Genomic DNA, 19807 nt, shown 5'->3' with positions numbered 1-19807 from the left:
TAGCAATGAACAATTTTAAAAGGAAACGAAGAAAACTATTCCATTTACAGTAGTATCCAAAAGAATGAAATATCTATGAATAACTTTAAGGAAATTAAAGGCTTATACACTAAAACTATAAAACATTGCTCAAAGAAATCAAAGAAGACATAAATAAGTGAAAAGACATCCTTTGTTCATGGATTGGAAGATTTAAAATTGTTAAGATGACAACACTCTCTAAAGCAACATTGAGGGTTCAATGCATTCTGTATCAAAATCTCAATGGTGTTTTGGGCAGAAATGGAAAAACTGATCCTAAAATTCATATGAAAGTTCAAGTGACCCACAATGGCATAGAACAAAATTGAAAGACTCACATTTCCCAATTTAAAAACTTACTACAAACCTACAATAGTCAAAACAATGTGGTACTGGCATAAAGACAGACATATAGACCAACAGAAGACAGCTGAGAGCCCAGATATAATCCTTCATGTGTGTGGTCAACTGATTTTTGACAAGGGTGCTAATATCGTTCAATTCAGAAAGAACTTCTCAACAAATGGTGCTGGGAAAACTGGCTATTCACATGCAAAAGAATGAAGGTGGGCCCTGACCTCATACCATATACAAAAATTAACTTGAAATTAATCAAAGACCTAAATTTAATAAATAAAACTGTAAAATTCATAGGAGAAAACAGAGGAGCAAATCTTCATGATTTTGCATTTGGCTATACCAAAAGCCCAAGCAACAAAAGAAAAAATGGATAAACTGGACTTAATAAAAATTAAAGACTTGTGTGCATCAGAAGATACTGTCAAAAGAGTGAAAGGACAACCCACAGAATAAGAAAAAATATTTGCAAATCATCTATCTAATAAGGGCTTAGTATCCAGACTCTATGAAGAAAAAAAACAACCCAATTTTTAAAATGGTCAAAGGATTTGAATAGACATTTCTTCAAAGAAGATACACAATAGACAATAAGCACATGAAAAGATGCTCAACATCATTAGTTATTAGGGAAATACAAATCAAAACCACAATGAGATACCACTTCACAGCTACCAAGATAGTTATAATTTTTTAAAAAATAACAAGTGTTGGCAGGGATATGGAAAAACTGGAACTCTTTTACATTGCTAGTGGGGATGTAAAATGGTGTCTTCACTATGAAAAACAATTTTGCAGTTTCCCAAAAAGTTAAGCATAGAATTACCATATGACTCAGAAATTCCATTCCTATGTATACATCCAAGAGAACGGAAACAATAGATACTCAAACAGATTCTTACACACAAATGTTCATAGCAGTAATATTCACAATAGCCCGCTGGCTATTAATGAAAATAATCTAAGTGCCCATCATCATAGGAATGGATAAACAAAATGTGGTATACCCATACAATGGAATATTATTGTCAAAACAAAAATGAAGTTCTGATACATACTACAACATACATGAAACTTGAAAACATGCTAAGTGAAATAAGCCAAAACAAAGGGTCAAATGTTGTATGATTCCATGAATATGAACTGCTTAGAACAGACAAATTCACAGAAATATAGATTAAAGGTTACTGGGTTAAGGGGTAGGGGAATGGAGTTATTGCTTAATGAGAAGAGTTTATGTTTGGAGTGACTGAAAAATGTTGGAAATGGATAGTGGTAATGGTTGCCTGGCATTGTGAATGTAACTAATGTCATTGAATTTACACTTAAAATTATTACAATGGCAAATTTTACATTTTATCACATACACACACACACACACACACACACACACACACACACACACACGTAAAGGTAAATTTTCTACAGCCTCAGGAAGAAAAGATTAAATAGAAAGCTTAGTCATGCCTGACTTGTGTGATAGTAAAATTAGCCCTGGCCTTGTGGTCAGAAGATCAGAGTTAAGTCTCTTATTGGGCCCCTGGTTTACACTCTCAGGCCCACAAGAGTTATTTTCTATATACCCACTAGAAAAAAAAAAAAAGAAACTAAGTACTCATGTAAAAACTATTAAAAAGAGCAATGATAAAAACCAGAAGAAATCAGGAAAAAATTTAGAAGTGTAAAGTGAAAATTAATTAGGGAATAAAAATAGTAGTAAGTAGAGTAAGAGTCAAAAAGCTTATACTTTGAAAATATCTATAGATAAAATCTTTGCAGACTGATTACAAAAAAAGCAAAAATTGACAATATTAGTATCCAGAAATAAGACATAAACTCTGTTATAATCTATACTGATAGAATTCCAGGACAATAAATAGTACAGGCAGGGGTGTGACAGGAGATTTGAAGACAAAAAGGGATGAATGATTTCTATTTAGTATATGGTGACCAAAACTGACCAAAGTAGAAGTGGAAAACTGAAAAGACCAATTTCAGAGACAAAATTAGAAGAGTGATTTGATGTATAATGGCAAAAGCCACCAGGGAAGTTTGGATAAACAATTACAAATATCTCTCAAAACTGTACCAGATATCAAGAGAAAGTAAAGGAAATTCCCAGGGAACCAAATCGAGCTGAAAACTGGAGGAATAAGCTACTGCGGGCACTAAAGCTCTGGCTGTCCAGCTTGCCAACCTCAATAACAAAGGAGTTTAGAATATAGTGACTGTGGCAGGACAGGACATAAGCCCATGGGACTGCATAAAGTGGGGAGATGAACTGAGATCCTGACATGAAGCTGGGGCACTAGAAAGGAAAAGTTAAATTAGAAAAAAAAAGAATTTTCCAAGAAAGCTCAGGTGTTTCAGCAAGCGCTCTAGGTGGGCTCTGTGTGTTTCTTCCTTATCACATTCTGAAGCCATCCCCTTGAGATAACTATTATCCTGGATTTTGTGTTTGTGTTTACAAAGAGTTCTGCTTGATTTTAATTAAAAATTGTATACTAAGGTAGTCTTCTGTGACTCGAATTTTTCACTTAGTATTGTGTCTATAAAAAAAATTTAAACCCTATGTTTACTCATAACCACAAGGAATAACAGATATAATATTTAATAAAAAAAAAGAAACACAATATCAAAACCATCTATATACTGTAATGTACCTTGAAACCAATGCTAGGGAGAAACAAAGGGAAAACACAAAAACTGCAATAAGTTACTTCTCTCCCAAGTTTTTCTTGAATAATTCCCACACCCCATTCCCTGCTATGTATTCTTAACTTCTTTAGACAGTGAATGAGATCTTAATGCTAAAAATCCTTAAATGAACCCCAGGGACGTTTCCTGGGTTTTCCCTTTTTCTTTTCTCTCCAAACTTGCCGCGAAGGGCATGTCCCTCAGCCCTAAAGTCTGGGGAGGCCCAGAGTGGTGCCTGGGGCAGAGGGGTGGGCTACCCCTGCAGAGTAGAGAGGTGTATAGTGGGGGACACCCACCGGGATCCCCAGTCCCAGGGGAAAGCACACTGGTGCCCCTGGGCATGGAAGAGCGGCAGCCCCCGCAACCTCCCGTGGGGAAGCATCATTGGTTGGCCGGCTGCCCATCTTGCTGCGGTTATAGAACCAAACTCGAACCACATCCTTCTGCAGCTGGAGGCACCCAGCAATGTGGCTGATTTGCTGTGGTGTGGGCTTCGGGCACCGCCGGAAGAACTTCTCCAGGCTGTTTCCGATTCGTCGCTCCCTGCTTGCCCGTCTCCACTTGCGAGACTGCTGCAGGATCATCTCCATTTTGCATAAGCCTAGAAGGTTCTCTGCGTCCACTTCCTCCAGCCACTTTCTCAGCAGTGGTCGCAGCTTCCACATGTTGGCGAGGCTTAGCTGCTGAGCCTCGAAGCGGCAGACGGTCGTTTGGCTAAGCACCTTCCCAAATAGAGCTCCCACAGCGATCCCTACATCGGCCTGCGAGTACCCTAGGTTCAGCCTCTTCTCTCTCAGCTCCTTGGCCAGCTGCTGCAACTCTTTCTGTATGCATGAGACGTCCTCTGGCAGCGGCAACTTCGGGATGCTCCGCAGGGCAATGTAGGGCCCGAGGAGGGCGCCTTCGGACGGGTTTCGCAACCAGGTCCCTGCCTCGCCAGCTCCAAGACAGGCTCTGCAAGGTGCTATCCAGCCGCGGAATTCGTGTGGCAGGGGACCCGGGGGAATCCCCCACGCCTCAGGGCCTGGGCAGACCCCCAGCCGGACCGCCGGCCAGATGATCACCCTGCCAGGGGCCGCCTGGGTGTTCAACCACGTCAGAGTGTCAACCCGCAGGGGCACTGGCCCTCTGGGGCCGCCCCCACCACTGCCTGGAAGGGGGCAGAGGTTTGAGGTCCTGTGTCGGGCCATGGGTAGGACAGCTCCCGCAGCGGCTCTGGTAGAAACTGAAGGCCCTCGAGGCTTCAGAACAGCCACCAGCCCCCTCGAGCCCTGCCCCCTAGTGGGCAGAGAAGGCGTTACAGGCCAAGGGTGCCTGTGTGTAGGTGGGGAAATCTGGTAGATGCAGGAACTCCTAGGTCCTAGGGTTAAGGGACTGAGCCCCCAACCCTGACCTTTACTTCTAACTTCCATCGAGGAACAAAGTTCCATTTGGGGATTTGCACCTCCAAGCTGTCTTAAGCCCCTTAGTCACTGCCTCCATCCTCTCCTTGAATGGAACCTAGGTATTTTCTTATGCCTCTTCAGAAACTCAGGACCCACTATTCCCAGGAACCACTGACCCTCTTGGCTTCACAAATATTTATTAAATATCTATGTCAGATACTGCTGCAATGACCCCTCAATTCATAAACTGCCTCCTCACTACTATCTTTATGGTCACCAGTACTGCCAACAGTTCCTCTTTGCATATCCCCAGTCCCTGTGCCCTAAGAAACCTAGGTATTCCTGCTTGAGTTTCTAGTTAACATCAGTTTGCTACCTCAGATTCTACCCCTGCCAAACTCTGCCAGATTCCACTCCCTCACTGGGCAGAACTTCTTAACTAATTCCATGTTTCTTCCCCCAGCCTTAAAGGTCCTTTTGTTTCCCATTCTAACCCAGCTTCTTGGTCCGGAGTTTCCTCAAACAGCAGAGATCTACATGTGTGTTTTCTCTTTCCCCCTCTAGAGACAGGTCTCTGAACTGGCCTGACCTACTGTCCCCCACTGAGGATGCTCCCTGCAATATCTGACTCACCAACATCAGGCTCCTTTATCCTTGGGCCCTTGTCCCACCAGAGACCCAAAGATCTTAATTTGTTCCTCCATCATGCCCCTAGCTCAGGCGTCCAGTTGTGGGCCCTGAGTGGAGAAAGCTGAGGGAGGGAGAAAAGCCCTGACCTCAGTTTCAAAGTTTCCAAGGAGGAAGAGCACAATGACCTTGGCTAGACAATCATAGCCCTTCATTGTGTAAACCAATCATCACATGGCTCTGTCCCCATCCACTTCTACTGAAATCGGTCTTCTTGAAGTCATCAGTGATTTTCCAAAGGTCAAATCCAATGGCCTTTTAAAAGATTCTCATCCTGCCATATCTGACAATACTGACTACACTTCTTGCTTCTTTTAAAGTTTACATGAAATGCTGGTAACAGCCAAATCTATTTCAGTTCTGACTTCTCTTCAGATTTCCAGTTTTGTACTTTTCACTGCCCCAAGTCAAATTCATTATCCCCACTTCTAAACCTGCCTCTCATTCTGAGACTCTTGAGCTAGTTAATTGCATTATCACCAACTCAGTCACCCAAGCTTAAACCTAGAAGCTGTTCTTGACTTTTTCTGTTCTCCATAGGGCATCAAATCTTATATCCTTGGTCTCCTAAAACATCTGAAGTCTACCATCTCCTTCCTAACCTCATCTTCCTCGACCCTTAAATACCTCTTCCTAGATGAAGGTAACAGCTTGAGACTAAATTCAACTCAACACTACAGGTTGTGTTGTGTTGAGTTTGCAAATATGGCCTTGAAGCAATGGTAAAGGGAAAAGAATAATCAGAAAATTAGCTGCCATCGCTACAGGCTGTGCACTTAGTTATCTGTCATCTGTATCTCTACTGCAACCCCAGCTAGAATGTGTTCTGGCTATGAGCAGGGTCACTGCTTGTCTTATTCACTGCTAGATCTTCAGCGCCTGGAACATAGCAGGAAGTCAAGAAATATTTATTTAATGTTAAATAAATGAATCTCTGTAGCATTAATGGTAAAAAGACTTCCATATTTGCCTTTAATTAGATTTTAAGACGAAGGTCTATAAAAAACAGCTTGAAATATACAGACGTTCATTTAAGAATAACTTTGCTGGTATCCTCAAGGTACACTTACATGCTATTTTTTCAAAATCACAAAGCTATCAGTATCTGCCAAACAAAATGAAAGCTGGATCACAAAGCAGGATAAAGAAGAGAAAGCAATATGTATGCTAAGGCCTATATTTTGAAAACAGCCCATTTTCACAAGAGAAGAACACGAAAAAGGTTCATTAGTTGTTGAAAACAAAAGTTGAATGAAATTATTTTTAATGAATTAGAAAAAGTGAGTTCAAACAGATGGGAGCAAAGCCTTATTATAGTTAAGCTGAGTTAAAACACAGTGGCTGAAAACATTTACTAAACTAAAAAGTAATGCAATATATTCACTTGATGGGTTTTAAGATTTACTTGGATGATCTCACTTAAGGCTTTCTTTGTACTTGGTCAGATCTCATCTACCAATGTGCGTATCTGCTGCCAAAAAGAAAAGCCCATATTCTGAAGGGATGTCTTGCCATCTCTTTAAAAGTATATTCAGCGTCCTACGGAAATGGGGCTAGCAGAGAAAGGAAGTAGAAGCACATTTAGTTGGTACAGGAATAGCGATCAGGGGAAGGCAGTTGATGGGAATGCTCAAGACAACCAGTGCTATTTGTGCTGGGGCGTTTGAAAGGCTAATCCATCACCTTCAACAAATACGTGGAAAAAAATTCACTCTTAGTAAGTGATTAGATTACAATGTAAGAATCAGGCCAGTCTTATCCATAGGGAATTACAGAGTAAGGATAAGAAACATATGGTTCCAGTCCCCTATATATTTACAATCTAAATGAGGGAGAAGAGAAACTGACAGTAGAGCAGGACAACTATACTTACCCAAAGAGAAGTTAAGAAGTTTTCTATTATTAGGATCTTTGGAATCAAGGGTGGTTTTCTGAAAGAGTTGTTTTAAGCAGAAATACTTAAAAATGGACAGTATCAGGATTTTTATTATTAGGCTTCCCTTAAGAATTCTCTGTTCTAAGGAGACAAAACCAATGGTCATGATCTACAAATGCTAAGAAGCAGGAAACTATGGAAGCAGAGTTAAGAATCAACATCCTTGTGGGGTTTGGTTCAAGTTTCATAGTTTTGAGAAGTCTTGCCCTATACTCTGGACCACAGTGACCTCTCTGAACTTACTGCCATTTAAACTCACATACATTTGCTGCCTTAAACAGCTGGAGTTTTATGTCTTAGTTCTCCAGCTAGGAGATATAAAACCTCTAACATACATATTATAGATATACCATTCAGTTTGTACCTATGTGCCAAGCAACATGCTAATTCATGAACTAGCCACAGTGCTCTGAGTATATTAAGTCCATGAAAACATCCGGATGTGAGTAATCTGCCTTTTATGTCATTCTGTTGGTCAGTTATTTCACTGGCTGGGAAGGTGATCCTTGCTTCATCATTCCTCCAAATGCTCTCTCCCAAAAGCTTCTCCTACTCGAGATAAAGGAGGACATTGCTTTTCTCGAGTCTGTAAGAACTTTTAGTTTTCTATAATAGAGTCTCAAAAAAAAAAAAAAAAAAAAAAAACTTTTTGACGGCGATAAAGCAACAAAGCAGACCAGAATATCTAAGAATGATATCCAAGTCGGACAGAGAGGGCAGGGTAGACTACATGCTGCTGATCTTTACTGTCTTCCCTACTCTGCAGATTTCCTAGTAAAGTTAGCACTGACCAGGCATTGTGGTGTAAAGGCATTGCCACTAGGATGAGCAGGTGTAGGACCTCAAGAATCATATTAGTCAATAAGCAGGACAAAAGGCTGAAGCAGAAGACAAGATGCAGAGACTAGATACTGGGAAGACCCTCTCTGGATCCAGGGAGTAAAGTCAGTAATCCAGGAAAACTCTTGCAGCTGATTACTTTAAGGAACAATGCCTCCCTCCTCACAGTGAAAGAATTAACATCACACATTAAAACAATTTAGTTCACTGGGAACCACCTGGAAATACACTGAAATGATTAAGTGTCAATCCTTTGTGTGGATCTTTACTAAACTATATAAAGCAAAGTGAGCCATCAAAGATAAGTTATGCAATTAAGAAAAGCTAATAAAGTATGTACAATAAGAACATTTATGTTGTAATAACATAGAAACAGAGCTAATCAAATCAATGTAGGTACTAAACAGGATAATTTATTGCTTTTCAAGATAATTTTCATAATAGATAATGGCACTATTCTGTACAGGAGATAACAGAGGACAAGAACATGGGTGAAAGAACAGCCACTTGTAAATAACAGTAATACAAGATGCTTTTATATGTGGAGAAAAGCTATAATGTAGTAGTCTTGCTAGCAGATTTCTTTGATTTCTTTAATTTCAGATTAAGATTATGAAGGACTTTTTAAAATCATTACTTCTTGCTGCTTTTCCTTTTAGTATTTTAAAAACGGCTTTACTCTGATGTAATTGCTGCTTAGAAACAAATGCTTATGACACAAATGTGACACAAACACCACAGTCAGAGACCAAAAACAGACTTAGAGTATACAGAGAAAAGGCCCTCCATTTTATTTTGCAAATGTGAGATATTCATGAGTTATGAACTTCCTGTGCTATAAAATAATATTAAGTATAAAAACCCTGCAACCTTCACCAGAAGCCTTAAGGAATTTTAAATATCTGTATAAGGCAGGAAGAGCAGTTGAGCTGAGTGGGGCTGAGTTGAAAGGCACTATGATGATGAGTCAGGTATATTCACAGATAGAGATAGATAAAGTTTAAAGGCTCTTGTTATGCCAAGCATGATTTAAGCAAACTTTTTAGCTGAGTTTGCCCTTGTTACAGAAGAAAAGATTTAAGGATGTTCTTGCATTGATTACTCTAGTCAGGGTGCAGTGACTATGTTCTACATTCAAATTATCACTCTGCTTCCATTTTAGAGTAGGAGATGCACAACTGGTTTAACGAAAAATTTTTCATTACACGGCACAGTAAAATATACTAACAAAAATGACAGCTTATGCCCAATGAAACTAGTAATCATGATGTGAAATGGGCTTAGAGAAGTAAATTGAGAAGTAGAAAAGAATTTCTGTTTATGGCAGATAACTCTTTTAAGTGTTGTGAGAATTATGTTTGTTTTTTTGGTTTTTTTTTTGTTTGTTTTTTGTTTTTTTTTTTTAAAAAGAGATTCCAGATTAATTGATGTTGGTGCTATTACCATCACAAGTTTGAGGCTTCTGAGAATTTCCCTGGAATCTCTTTAGGAAACTATGAACTGAAATAAGCCAAACAGAGTCACTGATGTTTTTTTTGTCTGATAAATGCACTCTTTAACTAACATTAAATGCAGCAATGACCATGGAAAATTCAAGAGGTAGTAACAGACTAAAAATTCTAAGCAAAGTTTACCTAAATATATAGATGAAACACTTCTTTCAGCATTTTAAACCTGAAAAATATTCAGACAGCATTCAGTCAGCCTATTAAACTGAATCCTCTTCCAGTCACCTTACTATAATCTCAAAGGTCTTAAAGAGAACAAATCAGGTTGTCAGCCTCTCTTTGAGCAAAATACTCATGCCCAAATCAAAATCTGTCTGCCTCTAGTCCATTCCTCAAGCTCCCTGCAGCCTGCTCTTCATTCTATGTGTGTGCAGAAAACATTAGGCAGATGAAGGTTTCATCTTCTGAAAGCCTCAGAACTCTTGGAGGTAATTACATCAAACCAACTGTGAGTGGAAAACTGAAAGCAAGACTTCTATTTTGATGATTTACTTAATGTAAATTTCATTTTTTAAAAAAATATTTACCTACACAATCACATGGCTTAAGAGGCACAAAAGTGTATACAGTGAAAAAAAATGCACAGTATTTATTTTCAATTCTTATTTTGTTGCCAATCATGTCATTGTTGGCAAGTGCTAATCTAGTCAATGTCCAGCTACAATTTTACATTTTTCTTACACAGAATTTTCTGTAATAATTTAAATTCAAACAAGACATTGGTCTTTTCTGATTGACAGAAATGTAGATGAAACATAAGGAAGAAGCCAGTAATTTAAAGAAGTTTCTCTTAAGGATATGTTCTAGGGCAGGTGTCATTTTGAAAGGAAGACAATGTATTAAAGAACTGATAGGCTTTCAGGGGTTGAAGGAGAGTATGGAAGAATAGGATATTAGCAGGGAAAAGAATAAAAGGAAAAGGTTAGCATGGAATTAAGGTAGAAGATTTAGGAGAAGGAAGGAATAGGGTAGAATATTGAAGAACAGTAAAATAAGGAGTTTAAATACCGTACTTCTGTGTAAGATATATCAGGAGGCTCTGAGGGTAACCCTATGGTAAGACAGGACTAGAATTAGAACCCAGATACTTTGAAAACACAAAGACAAGAAGCAGGAAAGAAATGACAAAGTTTTTAAATTCTGAAATACTGAAAAGCAATGAACAGTTTTCCTAACATTGTTAATACTTGATTTGGTGGACAAAATAATTGTTAATAACAACTACAGGATGTCCTTGCTTTGCATGAGAATGAGGAACTATAAAAATGACCACACAAGCTGAAACCATGCAAAGGGATCATAATAATCAATAGGATAAATTATGCGTTTTCTATGACCTCTACATTTCTTTTTGTCAAAATGTTAAAAATCCTTATAGTCAGGGAAAAATAAAGAAAAAATAACACAACTAATTTCATTTAGTATGCTATAATTTAAACATTAGAAACATTGAGAATTAAAGTGCTTTATTTCTATGTAAAAAAATTTATTTAAAGTCAATTGATCAGTGCTTGCCTTCTTTTAATCATATCACTTATAGTATGGTCAATCATATCTTTTCTATGCGTGGGCAAAAATGTCACAATCTTAAGTTTGAATCAGCTTTCGACATTTTATCCTTTGCACTTTCAATGTTGTGAAATAGCTCTGAGAGTTCATTTAATATGAGAGTTTTTTGTCTTGCTTTTTGGTTTGCCAGTGTCACTTTCTCTGAGACATCTTCATCTTTTTTGTTATAAACACTTTCTATTTCATTTCCAGTGTTTCATTTCTTTACTGCACTGTCATCTGTGTTGGTCAAGTCTCTCTTTTGATCATGTACTCTTGTAAAATGGGAGACAATGCCATCTGTACATGAACTGAAAGCAGATATGATATGACCAATCAGTGACAAGAGTCTGAAAAAAGTAATGTGATTGGCCATTGATCATGATGTGCATCTGTTATTCACATACAGATCTGTGGACTGAAGGGCTAGTGGCAAAGTGTGCTTAATGCAATTACACGTAATATATTGTGGAAGCTGAACTTTGAACCTTGTTTTCTGGGGAATTGGTGTTATTTAACTAAACCATGGTAACAAAAATTCGTGTATATCAAAATTATGCAAAGTGAGGAATTATGAAGTTCTTACCATATGCTAGGTACTGTTTTAAGAACTCTATATAAATTATTTCACTTAATAGAACCCAATGAGATGATACTAGTCTTACCTATTTTACAGACAATGTGATTGTGGATATTTATCTGGCCATTATTCTCCACATATTTGGGAAAATACAAATTTCCCATGGTCATGATAAATCCAAAGATCCTCCTGATAAATGCTCACATACTACTATTAAAGAGGTTGAAATGACAAGTAACATATGCTTGTTTAGAATATCTAGAGTAAAAAGCCAGGTTTTCATGACAGTATGGAAGAAAAGTGGATACTTTCAGAAGATGCACTAACTCTTCAAGGACATTAGAGTGTCATCTAATAAAAAAGGATGTTGGTGAACTAGGAGGTACTTGTGGATTCTAAAAGAGCTCATTAGCCCTTTACTTCCTCACTCCCAACCACACCACCCATTACAATGATAATTCTCTGACTAGGAGCAAAGAGACTCTTTGCAATAAACACAAGACTTCTTTCTAGGAGACTGTGAGCTCCTTAAGAGCAGAAGTCATGTCTAATACTCTTTATACCCTTGAAGCCTAGATTGGTGCCTAATACAGATTAGGTGTTCAATACAACTCTGTGGAATTCAAGAATAAATATTTACAGTTAGTTTCTTGCCTCAAGAGAATCAAGAATAACTCAAATTAGGGGTAAGACATGGAATTAGGCTCTAATTTTGGGGGGATGAATGAAGACAATTAACTAATTGGTAGAATAATTAAATTTGGATTATCTAAAAATTTAAGCTTTGCTACTTATGCTGATTTTTACATGCTTGATATTGTTTTTAAAGAAAAGCAAAAACAAATAACTCTGAGTGATTACTCCTTCATAAGAAAAATATGGCAAAAATCTAAACTATTGTAATATTCAAACTGAGTACCTCTAATTTCACATACAATAGCTTTCCTACATATTGGTTATATTTGTGGCCTTAAATGAACAATGTCTTATTTCATTTTTGAGATGGGTCTCATTCTGTTGCCCAGATTGGATTACAGTGGCACACTCATGGTCCACTGCAGCCTCAACCTCCCAGCCTCAAGCGATCTGTCCATTTGAGCCTCCCAGGTAGCTGGGACCACAAGCATGCTCTACCCTGCCTAACTAAATTTTTTAATTTTTTTGTAGAGATGGGGTCTCACTATGTTGCCCAGGCTGGTCTCAAATTCCTGGCCTCAAGGCATCCTCCCACCTTTGCTTCCCAAAGTGCTGGGATAACAGTCATGAGCCATCATACACAGCCAACAATGTCTTATTTTAAATTTAATCACCTTCCATCTGGAAACTGAGAAGGAGAGGTCTAGCTACTATTTCACATATATTAAAATTAGTAGAAGACTAAATTTCTTTGAAGAGAATTTTTAAAAAGTAAATAAAATTTAAAAAGTCTGAAAATTTTCACATTACTTTTTTAAATTTCTGAAATATTAGCAAATAACAAAAGAATCTTCATGCTGATTTTGATTTTAGCTTACTCATAACTTTTAACTTAGGGTCTCCTTAAAAAGTCTCATTTATAGAAATCATTGCTACAAAAAGCTTAAAAGGGGGTGTTTTTTTTGCCCCAACTTTTTTTTAACAAGTTGCTTCTATAGCACTTTAGAAATTAAGAAATTATGTAATACAATAGAATTATATCAAGGATTGTGCCATGCAGTTATGCAAAACATCTATAAACTAGTTGGTAAAATATATTTTCACTTATTGGTATAATATATCAAATAGTTAGGGTCATGTATGTATGGCTGACGGGGATATTAACAGGCACTATGGTCAGAAATGCTAGCACAAGGTCTCAAAGAACATTTAGACATCAAATATCAGTTAAATTAATTTTTTGTACCTACAAACTCATTAATCCAAACAAAGTCATTAATCCAAAATAATTACCTCTCAAAATTTATCATTAAATAGAACTATTTTCCTTTGGAAAGAGACTATATTTTAAGAAATATGAAATAGCAAAAACTTAAAAAATTATACTCCTGCTTTTAAAGTGCTGATAATCAACTCTGAACATCTTGAGATTTTATAAATAAATAATATTTGGCTTAAGCATAGTGCCTAATGTTCACTTTGAATATTCATTTTAGTACCAGAGAAGATGCATTTTAGATATTCCAAATCACCTCTAGAAAGCAATGCAGTATCTCTGAACATGTATGTTTTGGGAATATTTGGGGATGCAGACAGATTTATCACTGGTGACTTGCTGTCAGTCTGTCTATGACAAGACAGACAGGGCAGGCTGAGCGGGTGTACATAGGGGCACACAGAATGTATAGGTGAGAGCAGATCGTGAGCCTTGTGGCTTGAGGGAGGCACAGAGCCCATGTCAGAGGGAAGTGAAGGGCAAGCGAACCCAGGCAAACCACAGTCAGACAAGGTTAAACAGAAACATGTAGGCTGGGGGAGATGTGATTCCACGGGCTGGGAGGGCAGAGTCTTCAGGTCAGGGAGACTGGAAGCCAGGAAGACATGGCATAGAGACTAAGCCAGATGAGAGAGTCAATCAATAGGCATAGAGAGATCCATCAAGGGCAGTGACTCAGACAGAACTAACAGAGGGCAAGTGAAGCAAAGACAGCCATAGGAAGGGAGATCAAGACTTAATGTACGATACAAAGGATGAAAATGTCTGTCTAAAGTACCACTGGTTCCTGACTTATTTTTCCAACCATTACAGACAGAGCATTAAGAGCCATAAAGATAGTCCTATGGGAGAGTAAAAGGAATAGTATTTCCATATTAACTCAAAACTTATAAAGTACAAACACAAATTCTTATTATTCAGTAATTTACCTAAAAGCAGTCCCAAAATAATTAGTTAAAAATTTTTTTTCTTTAAAGAGAAGAGTTAGCTCAGGAAAAGGAGAGTTGCCACCTTTACTGCCAAATTCTTCGAAGGATTTTTCACAAATTGGTTCAGAAAGCTGTAAAAAACATGGTGGCTATTTTTAATTTTTTTAAAGTGAGATTTTTGGAGTGAGACTACTTATATTCACTGTGATTACTGGAAAACTGAAAAAGTCAGAGTCACAGGATAATAATTGGACCTGATAAAATATATATAATCAGGGCAAATGATTATATATACTAGTAATCAATATAAATAAAGATTTTATATTTAGATAGGAAATCTTAAATGATTCTATAATTAATTACTTCCTTAGAGTTCCTGATTCCAACTATTTATTATGAATGATAAACTGAAAACACAGAGTTCCTGGTGGCCAACTTTTACAATACTCATCCCTTACATTAACTAATAATTGTAAGGTAGCATACAACACTGAATAGAGGAACTGATAATCAAAAGCTACAAGGTTAATTCTACAGCAATAAAAACTGTCTGAAAAGTGTTATTTAGTTCATGAAAACATCACTTAAAGAATTAGAATAACTTTTGAATGCAAACAGGAATGCTATACTTCTTGAGCAGTACACATACTCAAAAGTGGTACAGTATCATATATGCTAATATGCCTTGAATTTTAAGATATGTTTACAAGGCAAAGTATAGATTTTCAATTACCTAATTAATTTAAGCTGTGTCTAAAAACACATTAGACAACTCAACTTGTCTACACATTCTGAGTGACACCACATTCTACAGGCAATTACTGTTGATTTTTCATTGCTATCTTTAGAAGGAAGTGATTATTCACTGACAAAGAAGAGATATAACTTAGTGTCACATCCTCAAGAGGAATTTTCAGCAATAAAGTGAAGTGACTATTTAGCAAATATTCAGTAAGTTTAGTCAGTGCAAACAGTCAATTTGGACTATTTAAGCAAATAAAAATTAGGGTTACATTAGCAGGTTGTCTACGATTCAAATTCACCTCGTAATTGCTAAATTTCGACTTCACATTCTGGTGAGAAAACAGGGCTTAGCAATTAGGTACATATGACTGATGGTCTCCTTCTTTACATCCAAACCCAAGAAAGGACCATCTAAATAGAGGAACTTCTCAAGTTTAATTCTTAACCCAGAAGAATCTACAATGCTTGGTTGTTTTCCTTTTCCTTTCCTCTTCTTCCTTTTTTTTTTTTTTTTTTAATACATTTACTGTATTCTGTTATCTTTCTAATTTTGAAGTGCCTAGATTTATATCAAGTGTTCTAGGAAAGCTGAAATAATAGAGAGATGCCCATCTAAGCTATAGTAGGGGCAAGGAATAATGTGATGGTTATAAGTTATGGGAGAAAATATGCTGACACGCATCAGGCCTTTAGACAACATAGTTTTAGTGAATCTAGGTTCAGGCTTTTCCTCAATAGCATGCAAAAAATGACACTGTAAGGTAGAGCTTTCCATCCTGTGTGCCTGGTATGAAGTGGCCAAAGACATGTCAAGATACCCTCACCATTCAGGTCAGATAGGAGGCATGTGATGTCACAAGACTCTGTCCATCTACCTCTGGATATAAGTAACCTTGTCTGTGATGCCTAGAGTGCTGCACAAATGCTATACTTTCCTATAGCCACTTCAGGAGTAGTGGAATAATAATTTGCTGGTAACTCTGCTTTATGGTTACCATAAATCTTAAAGGACTGGTAAATGGGTCTCAAAATTCTTACCCTCTCTTCCAGAAACACATTCTTCAGGTCCTCCCTTCCTGCTTTTTATTTTCTCCTACATGGAACTTGCATTCTAATAGGGGAGACAGACAATAAACTTCTGACATCCTATATACTTTTCTAACTTATCTTGATTACTGTTAGTCTCCCTTACCAGAAGGTAAGCTCTGTGTGAGACCTTCATCCATTGCAATTCACTGCTGTATCCCTGGTACCCAGAGCAATGTCTTGCACACAACAACTACTCACTGAATGAAGACTGAATGGGCAAACTCAAAGGCACTTAGGGAGCACATCTGGAGGGGGCTGAATGTATGTATGCCTTAGCAGCAGCACCTCTCCAAACACAGCCCCAGGTAGAACCAATCTAGCAAAGAGTACCTTGTCATTCATGCACCAGCCAAAGCAAGCTGTGCTGACTTGTAAGAAGTCAGAAGATATCAATGCTCTATAACCTTGTCTGTTTTCAAACATTTATATTTTCCTTTCCTCTTACCCTGACAGAATACCTCCTCATACACAGTCAAAAATTAAATGGAATATTTTGGGGGAGCAGCACATCATTTCTAATTTTATCTAACTGTTACCCAATGTCTTTTTCAGTTTTATTGCTTCCATATTTCTATGTCCTATGAATACTTTTCTCTCAACTATTAGTTTTCCTTTTAATTTATTCACTATATTTTCTATCATCTTTCTGTGGCTCTGATTTTTATATAATATTTTGTGATCCTTATCAATGTCCCAGAAAACACAGGAAAGCCTAAATAAATAAGTTATTTGTTCTCTATAAATAGAAACAGGAAAATCAAAGACAGTATTTCTGCAAATGCCTTTTCAGTCCTATAGAATTAAAATAATCAATAATAGTTTTAAATTATAGCCTTAAAGTTTAAAATACCTAATGGGAATATATAGAACCCTGTGGAATTTTCAGTATCTTTCTTCTGATGAATTCAAAGTGTTCCTCTGAAAATATACAAATTGTCCTCATATTGATACAAGGTAAGTGAGGCAGATATTTACTGTTGCCACTTTACAATAAATAATTAAAATATGAACTATGAAATAAATATACATCCTCTTAACTGAGACATCATTCTCTGAATAACAGTATCCTTAACTGGCCAATTTTACTAGTAGAAAATACTACAAATAGAGTGAGAATTGGTCTTTAGAGGAGGTATGATCATCATGGCTGATGGGAGTCAGGGCTAGATTGCAGCTCTGGACAGAGCAGCATGCAGGCTTGCATTGTGAATTCTAGCTCCAGATTGAATCCTGAGAGGAACCACAGGTGCTCTGAAGGAAGTGGACTGGTCATGAAGGACCTGGGAGATACACCAAAGCCTGTGAGTGTCCCAATTGCGGAAGTGGGAGAGGTAGAGCCTCCACTCCTGAACACACACCCCCACTGCAGAAAACGAACGTCTATTTGTGGGAGACGTTTCTGACCTTACCTGGAGTTGAGTCAATTTAGAGAGCTGAGCAAAATACAGGGGTAGAGGAAGCAGCAGAAAGGCCCTGGGAGATCACTGGGTCCCCTAGTAGGCCATACCTGACTGGCACCACAGGGATCCATCAGGAGGGTGGCCAGAGGAGTAGGGGGTAAAATTCCACAGAGAAGAAAATCTCTAGGTGAACTTTGTAACGATTTGAACAGGGTGAGAAGCCTCGTGGCCAGAACTCGGGGAAGGGTGCAAATCCGATGTGCAGACTCCATAGGCAGGGAAGAACCAAGCCCTTTTCTTTTGCAGCTGGGAGGCAAGTAACCCGGGGCAACTTTCCAAGCCTGTTTTGCCCTCCGCCTGCACACAGACTTGGAGCTGTTGTGGGGGGCGTGGTGGGAGTGACACCAGCCCTTCAATTTATGTGGGAGCTGGGTGAGCTGTGTGACTGCGGTCTTTCCCCCACTTCCCTGACAACTGCATGACTCAGCAGAGGCAGCTATAATCCTTCTAGGTACACAACTCCAGTGACCTGGGAATCTCACCCTCAGGCTCCATAGCAGCCACAGCAAGACCCACCCAAGGAGAGTGTAAGCTCAGACACGCCTAGCCCTGCCACACCTGATGGTTCTTTCCTCCCGACCTTAGTAGCTGAAGGCAAAGGGCATATAATCTTGGAAGCTGTAGGGCCCTGCCCACTGCCCATCCCTCTGGATATTACTACAGCTGATGTTCTCTGGAAAGCACCACCTCCTGGCAGGATGCCAACAAGCACAAAAATAAAGCATTACACCACCAAAGCTAAGAACCCTTACTTACAGAGTTCATTGCACACCTCGTACCACCACCTCCATTGGAACAGGTGCTGGTATCCATGGCTGAGAATCCCATAGACAGTTCACATCACAGGGCCCTATACAGATAGCCCCCAGTATTAGCCCAGAACCAGGTGGACTAGCTGGGTGGCTAGACCCAGAAGAGAGACAATAATCACTGCAGTTCGGCGCATAAGAAACGACATCCATAGGAAAAGGGGGAGAGTAGTATATCAAGGGAACACCCACAGGACAAAAGAATCTAAATGAAAGCCTTTAGCCCTAGACCTTCCCTTGAACAGAGCCTACCAAAATGAGAAGGAACCAGAAGACTAACTCTGGTAATATGACAAAACAAGGCTTGTCGACACCCCCCCAAAATCACACTAGTTCACCATCAATGGATCCAAACCAAGAAGAAAGCCCTGATTTATCTGAAAAAGAATTCAGGAGGTCAGTTATTAAGCTAATCAGGGAGGTACCAGAGAAAGGCGAAGCCCAATACAAGGAAATTCAAAAAACAGTACAAGAAATGAAGGGAGAAATATTCAAGGAAATATAGCTTAAAGAAAAAACAATCAAGAATTCAGGAAACTTTGGACACACTTTTAGAAATGTGAAATGCTCTGGAAAGTCTCAGCAATAGAATTGAACAACCAGAAGAAAGAAATTCAGAGCTCAAAGATAACGTCTTTGAATTAACCCAATACAACGTCTTCAAATTAACCCAATCCAAAAAAGACAAAGAAAAAACAATAAAAAAATCTGAACAAAGCCTTCAAGAAGTCTGGGATTATGTTAAATGACGAAACCTAAGAATAATTGGTGTTCCTGAAGAAGAAGAGAATTCTAAAAGCTTGAAAAACATGTTTGGGGAAATAATTGAGGAAAACTTCCCCTGCCTTGTGAGAAACCTAGACATCCAAATATAAGAAGCACAAAGAACACCCAGGAGATTCATTGCAAAAAGATCATTGCCTAGGCACATTGCCATCAGGTTATCTAAAGTTAAGATGAAGCAAAGAATCTTAAGGGCCATAAGACAGAAGTACCAGGTAACTTATAAAGAAAAACCTATCAGAGGCTGGGCATGGTGGCTCACGCCTGTAATTCCAACACTTTGGGAGGCTGAGGCAGGTGGATCATGAAGTCAAGAGATCGAGATAATCCTGGCCAAAATGGCGAAACCCCGTCTCTACTAAAATACAAAAAATTAGCTGGGTGTGGTGGCATGCGCCGGTAGTCCCAGCTACTCTGGAAGCTAAGGCAGGAGAATCGCTTGAACCTGGGAGGCGGAGGTTGCAGTGAGCAGAGATCCTGCCATAATACTCCAGCCTGGCCACAGAGCAAAACATTGTCTCA

At 38.5% G+C, this 19807-nt stretch overlaps 2 protein-coding genes across 5 annotated transcripts in view; both read right to left on the bottom strand.

Annotated features, from left to right (window-relative positions):
• Window positions 1–19807, bottom strand: part of FAM172A (family with sequence similarity 172 member A) — a 490654-nt gene that overhangs the window by 129873 nt on the left and 340974 nt on the right. The window lies entirely within an intron of this gene.
• On the bottom strand, window positions 1761–12688 carry POU5F2 (POU domain class 5, transcription factor 2). The gene has a single exon (XM_032276495.1). It carries the CDS (start codon window positions 4503–4505, stop codon window positions 3282–3284), a length of 1224 nt encoding a protein of 407 aa, XP_032132386.1. The 5' UTR covers window positions 4506–12688; the 3' UTR covers window positions 1761–3281.

The sequence above is a fragment of the Sapajus apella genome, unplaced genomic scaffold (genome assembly GCF_009761245.1).
Source record: "Sapajus apella isolate SASKATOON/1434 unplaced genomic scaffold, GSC_monkey_1.0 scaffold1, whole genome shotgun sequence".
Taxonomy (NCBI): domain Eukaryota; kingdom Metazoa; phylum Chordata; class Mammalia; order Primates; family Cebidae; genus Sapajus; species Sapajus apella.
Note: the sequence above shows the minus strand (reverse complement) of the source record. Positions and strands in the feature narration are given on the sequence as shown.

Excerpts from the sequence above, each read along its gene's own strand:
- POU5F2 (XM_032276495.1), bottom strand. The coding sequence starts at position 4,505 with ATGGAACTTTGTTCCTCGATGGAAGTTAGAAGTAAAGGTCAGGGTTGG.